The following is a 6,535-nucleotide window of genomic DNA, read 5'->3' as shown; positions in this document are numbered from 1 at the left end:
CCGGCCTCATAAATTTCGAATTTTCTTCTTGTTTTCCATATGCTTCTGAGTTGCACACATAAACTGTCTGGATTATAAGACTTTTTTGTCCACACCGAACATAATAACAAAAATTGACTCCTCAGTCTAACCAATGAGCTCTTAACTATCAGTTGAATTAATTCGTCTGCTAGAAGAGAGATCTCTTCTCCTGCTATAATGAGAAAAAGAAAATAGATCACTGCCTCACTCCACCCCAACCACAGCCGCACCTGTTTCTTTGGAGAACTAAAAGAAAGCACTTTTGACTTACATTTCAAATATGAATTATAGCCCTATTTTTTTAAAATCCACGTAGGCTCCTAATTTTGCTTTAGATTACTTAAAAAGGGAAGATTTAAATGTACACGTCATTGTCAAAAAATATCATTCATATGTAGATACGGCAACTTGTGGTTTTAATTGTGATCATATTCTTCTCATGAATGTATTTTGGCTCTTTCTTCCCTTCAACACACAAATGTATGTTTATGTTTATATTTTCATCCCTAAGTTTTAATTTATTACAAAATCATCATTCAATTTATATATATAATAATTTCAATATTTCAATATTAATTAAAGTCATATTTAAATGTTTTGAACTACACAAGTGAAATATTAATTATTAATAATAAATTTTATTTTAAATTAATTAGCGTTACAATTATATACCAATTGCAATTAAAATCTATCATTGTAAATAACATTAGGGAGGTCATTACTTATTAGCATTAGTAAGTTTGAAGTGTCTCAAAAATAATGGAATATTAAAGTAATAGTTTTTCAAATAGAAAATTTCAAGTCATAGTCAAATGAGAATAGTACTGGAAATAAGTAGAAGATTTTTTAATCAGTGATGAGCATTCATCATCCCACATATGTTTAGTTTATTGTAATTATTATACTATTTTTTAAAAAAAGTTACGTTTATTCACTTTCTGTATCATTATCTAATATGAAAGCTTCACTTTCTTATTTTATACTAATTTTGGAATTAGTGTTATGATTAGATTTTTATACAAATCTTCAATTTGTTATTATTGTTTACGTTATTTGCAACTCCAAAACTATTAATTGCATCAAAAGTCTAATGTTGATAGATTGAAGAAGAAGATCAAGATACAAGATAATGATGAGAATGATGGATTGAAGTAGAAATTTAAGATAGAAAATTTAAACATAATTATAATATTATTAGTATTTATTTTTAAATCAAACTTTTTAGGAAGTTGGATTTTTAATTTATCTTTATTTATTTCATTGTTATTTTCTATAATACATTATATTATTAATCTCACTTGCAAAAATAAACCATTGGAAAATTAAAAATTATATTATGACTCGTAATTTATTTTTAATTAATAATTATTTGGTTTTAAATTAGAAAAAATAAAATGTAAAATGCTAAAATAGTTTTTACTACTAAAATTAAAAATTGAAATTAATATTTTAACATTAATATAATTGTGTGATTTTAATACATTAAAATTATAATTAGTTTTATCTAGTATGGATATACAAATTAAATCAAATTCTATTCTCAATTCTCAAAATATTTTTTAAAATTTTTAAAATTTAATCTTTTAAGATATTTACGTAAATTTTACCTTTATTAAAACTCATAATAAGTGTTGGAAGTAATACATCTCTAATTACATTTAAACTATTCAATTTAATCAATAAGCAATATTATTTAAATTATTTTATTATTTTTTTAAATCAATTTAGTAAAAATTAAAAGCATAGATCGCTATTAAATGAATTTATATTTAAATTGTTTTTAATTAAATATGTTTTAATTATGATTTTTTTGACAATAATATTTAAATTGTTAAATAAGTTTCTTACTTAACTCTTAAATACCCAAAATAAATGTGAAAAAATAAAAATTAAATGAAAAGAAAACTCTTAATTTATATAAATAAAAAGGGCATTCCTACAATTTATTAGCATTTCGTTTACCAAGGACAAAGAAAGAAGCGATTTCAGCCATTGAACAAAAAAACCAAAAACCAAAATCTTCCCTGTGCTTGCACCACATAACATTTGAAACCAATCTCATCTCACATCATATGCATGCATGTATATTTAGTTCTTCTTCAAGAGTGTGGCTCTGAGTTCTGCGGGGCAGATCTCATTCACAGTGTTTTCGGGTCTATAGAATCCCGTAACAGGGTCCGGAACCCAGTTAGCCTTGTCTTTAGTTGCTGTTGCCATGTCTTCCCCTGTTTTCTTCAACTCCGCAGCGTTTCTTGCTGCTTCCTTTACTCCGTTCGACGCTACTCCTTGTGATGTTGCAGCGTATCCCCGTCTAAAAAACAAAACCAAAAACCATTAAATCACTGTCGCTTTCTCACTTCTTTTATAGAACTAAAATAAAATATAAATGGGGTACCTTGAGATTGCGTTAGAGATTCCATCGACAACGAATGTAGAGAAAACCCTCACGTTCGAGAAACAGCGAGCCATTTTTCTTCTCTCTTTTTTTTTTGTTTTTTTTTTAATAATATAAGCTTAAAGAGAAAACTTCTTAAACGCTACTGCGGATATTTTGTTTTTGAGGTGGAAAAGGAGAAAGAAAATTCCGCAGCAGTGAAGAAGAAACCGTTCTCCAATTAACTCTTTCCCTCTCACCAAAAGTTGGGTTTGTAGAAGGGGGCTCCTTCGGGGTTTATATAGAATGTTTTAACGGACCTCCTCAATAACGGACCACGCTTTTGCTGCCACTTGGCACTTCTTAATCCCGGTTTTTGCTCTTGCTTTTTTTGGTTTACGAAACTTGTGTTTTTTGTATTATGGGTTAATTTCAACTATGTCCTCGAACTATAGTTAAGGTTTTAAATTAGTCTTTAAACTTCGTTTTGATTGAGTACTCTTAGTATCAATCTTGGTCTTTCATATAACTTCATGATAAATGCTACTTTAAATCCGACATCAAACATTTAGACCAAATTATAAATATGTATACCTATCGCGTGAACATCTTAACTTGATGTATTATGAAAAGTTAACATGTTAATAAAATTTAGTAAGATTGGTTTTTTAAATGAACTAATTTTGTTCATGTAGTACATATACACGTATTTATAATTTGATCTCCAAATTTTAAATATATTTATCATCATATCTCAATTAGCATTCAACACCCAAGCTAATGACTAATCTAGCAAAATGACTTGGTTGGTTCAACACTGATAGTTTGAATGTTCAGTTATAGTGTTTTAAAGTTTATGACCAATTTAAAATTTAAAGTATTGTTTTCAATAGAGGTATTTAAACCACTTTTTCAAGTCCGACCCGAAAAATGAGCTTATTTTTTTTCCAAGCTCGGCCTAAATTAAGAAAAGCAAACTCAAGCCCTATCCGACCTATCCATATTTAATTTTTAGATTAATTTTTATTTAAAATTAAAATTTTAAAAAATATAATACATTAAATGCAGTAAAAAAAGTTAAAATAAATTTTTTAACATATTAAAATACATTTAAAAGTATTTATATTAAAAAACACTACTATAAATATAATAAATATTTTATTATATTAAAAACACAAATATATATCTTATTGTATTAAATATAAATTTTAAAATTTTATATTTTGAGTGGTTATTTAGTTGGGTAAGTTTTTTTAGGTTTTGAGCAATGGATTTAATTGCTATTGGATTAGTTATTTAATATAATATAAATATTATTTAACATATATAATTAATATAATATTAGTTTATAAACATAATATTCGAGTTGAGCCAAAAAAAATTATTGCCCAAGGCCTGACCTATACATAAAACGGGCATTAAATTTTATCTAAGCCCATTTTTTGGGCCACATATTTAGTCCAAACCCTCCCATTTTTGGATGGGCCTTCAGCTCTGGACAAGTGGCCTGACCCATGAGCAAGTTTAGTTGCCAACTAGTTTTAACTCAGATGAGATCAACATTATTGTCAACGTAGGAGGATGTGGGTTTGAGCACGCTAAAATGTATTTACCTTCCTATTTAAAGGGTGAGAAGGGAGTATGGATAGCTTTAAGCATTGTATAAAAAAATCTATAGTTTGAAATGGATTAAAAGTACTTAGGATGTAACGCACTGAATAATTTAAGTTTGCTTTTGGTGAAATTTGACACAAATGTGTATCTGTTTTAGTGGCTAAGTGTTTTGGATGAGTGTGTGAGGTCTGGGGTTCAAGTCCCACTTTTGGCAATTTTGTTATTTGTATCCTAGCCTTATCCTTGTTGGGTAGGTTTATGTGATATTGTTTATATGCTAGTTCGAGTGGTAAGGTGTTAGCTTGCTTTAAGGTCTTGGTTTGAATCCCTGTGTGAACGTGGATGTTAATTTTTGCTCCTGTGAGTGTTTCGGTGGTGTAGTAGAGGTTTGATGGAAGTGGAAGTCTGTGGTAGTGGGTCAGTTTTTAGGGGATTTTTAGTTAGTGGGATAATGGGAAGTTGGGATAATCTTTTTGATTATTTTTTTATTTTATTTTCCTCTCTATCCTAAAAATCCATCAATTCTTTTCACGTTCTTTTTCTTTGGGTTTTCTTTCTTTTGTTTTTCTTTGTCTACTTTCCTATTTAAGTATTTCAAGTTTGGTTTGGGGAAATCCTTGTTGTCCAAGTTTGATTGCTATTGTTTTGGTAAATATGTGACTTTATTTATGTTTTAGTTATGGAGATTGACGAATAGATTGGGGGTTTTGTTTGTGTTGTAGCGTGTTTAAGGGGTTTTCTTTTGACCATTTTCCCTTTGGTTTATTGTTTGATAATCGATTAGGGGAGAATTGTGAGTCATTGGGTATTTCTTCGATAGATTGATTGTTGTTGGTCCTTATCTTCGAGGGTATGCGAGCCCACCAAATTTTGAGTGGTTGCGATTGTTCGAGTTTTTCAACATGTTAAGAACATCGATGATGTTGAATCAATAATTTGAGAGTTTATATGGTTTAATTTGTTAAAGTATTGATGATTATAGGTACTGGGATTATCACCTTTGAAAGTACTTCGAAATCGAACCATGTGTGTACCCTAAACACGAAAAATCGAAGATTCAGTAAAAGCTGAAAAAGGGCACTGTTGTATCCACATGGGCGTGCGCCCGGCTGTGAATGTCGTAGGTGTGGTCGTGTATGAGACACAACAATGTGACGATGTGAGTGTGGCCGTGTGGGCTACATGGGCTAAGCCAGATTGAGCGTGTGGGCCACACAGGCATGTGAGTTTTGGGTCAGGCTGTGTGGACCATACGGGTAAGGCCAATCTGAGAGTGTAAGCCACACGGGCATGTGACCCCAGGATTCTGAAATTTTCCTCTAGGGTCGTACGGGTCGTTTTGATCAATTGTGGGCCTACTGTAGGGTCGGTAAGGGCTAACCAAAGCCTAACCCATGTGATATGATATTCTGATAATCAGAACTAAGTAGGACACTGATAGGTATGTTTGACTATTCTATTTGAGTATATATGATATCTGACTACAAGCATGTTAAGCACCTTAATTCTGTTAATTATGTATTTTGTATCTATGTTTGGGGTGGGATTTGCATATATGGAGGAAGTTATCTGTATGGTGACCTTTTGCCTATATTCTGGTAGCATAACTACATATTATTCTGTTATGTATCGCATCAACACTATATGGTGTGTTAGGATGGGTGAGAGTTTTTAACCCTACATGGTGTGATGGGATGATCAGAGATGGTGTGTGGAAGATGGGGGTAAGATTCTAAATATCTGTTCTGTTTATCTGATTTTGATATCTGTATCTGTTATGGACTTAGGTCCGAATCAGTATCTGACTGTACATGAAATTTTTTGTATGTTGCATGGTTATTTCTGTTAGGTTACACACTAAGTTTACAAATACTCACATCTGTTGTCTGTTCTATTTAGGAAATCTACAAACATAGGTGGGTCGGTGCGACGGAGGTTCAGCGGTGACCACTTCATGGGAACTATTATTATTATTATTAATTAATGGTTTTACTGAGATTTTTGATTTTCATAAGGGTTTTGTAATTTTTAAACTCTCCAAACCTTTTGGATTTTTGGTTTGAACTTTTGGGTTGATTACGTTATGATTTCTAAACTGTAATGATTTGACCAAATATCGATTTTACGCGAACAAATGTTATTTTTTGAAAACATGAACGTGGTTTTGTTTTAAAGGATTTTCAAACTTTCGATTCGAAATAGTTGGTTAACTTTAAAGAAAAACTTGTAATGGTTTTAGCAATATATATAAATGAATATGTTCTATAAAACTTAGACGTTTTATCAATTAACTAAACATTATTTTATCGAAGTACCATCGGGTTCATAACCCTTCTTTGTAAAACTCTCAGATTCGTTCATACTGTCTAGGCCGAGTTTAGGACGTTATATTTAATGGTATCAGAGCTAGGTTGCAAAACTCGTGCTGTGAATTTTGGGTTCTAAAATTGTGTTTTGAAGAAGAACTGGTTTTCAAATAATTTGGATCATTTTGAGTAAGTATGTGGTACACAGAGTCTCCGATGT

At 30.7% G+C, this 6,535-nt stretch overlaps 1 protein-coding gene across 1 annotated transcript; it reads right to left on the bottom strand.

The window, feature by feature from the left end:
- Nucleotides 1–1,915: 1,915 nt before the first annotated feature.
- Nucleotides 1,916–2,672, bottom strand: LOC107926883 (protein SENESCENCE-ASSOCIATED GENE 21, mitochondrial). The gene is made up of 2 exons (XM_016857820.2): nucleotides 2,417–2,672; nucleotides 1,916–2,332 (listed from the first exon to the last, which is right to left on the bottom strand). The coding sequence occupies exons 1-2, from the start codon at nucleotides 2,488–2,490 to the stop codon at nucleotides 2,110–2,112; spliced, it is 297 nt and encodes a 98-aa protein (XP_016713309.1). The 5' UTR covers nucleotides 2,491–2,672; the 3' UTR covers nucleotides 1,916–2,109.
- Between the last annotated feature and the right edge of the window lie 3,863 nt (nucleotides 2,673–6,535).

This window comes from Gossypium hirsutum, chromosome A08, assembly GCF_007990345.1.
Source record: "Gossypium hirsutum isolate 1008001.06 chromosome A08, Gossypium_hirsutum_v2.1, whole genome shotgun sequence".
NCBI lineage: Eukaryota > Viridiplantae > Streptophyta > Magnoliopsida > Malvales > Malvaceae > Gossypium > Gossypium hirsutum.
This window is presented reverse-complemented; position numbering and strand designations above follow the sequence as displayed.

Excerpts from the sequence above, each read along its gene's own strand:
- LOC107926883 (XM_016857820.2), bottom strand. The coding sequence starts at position 2,490 with ATGGCTCGCTGTTTCTCGAACGTGAGGGTTTTCTCTACATTCGTTGTC. Across the intron at positions 2,333-2,416 it reads ATCTCTAACGCAATCTCAAG|ACGGGGATACGCTGCAACAT; the intron begins GTACCCCATTTA and ends TTTGTTTTTTAG.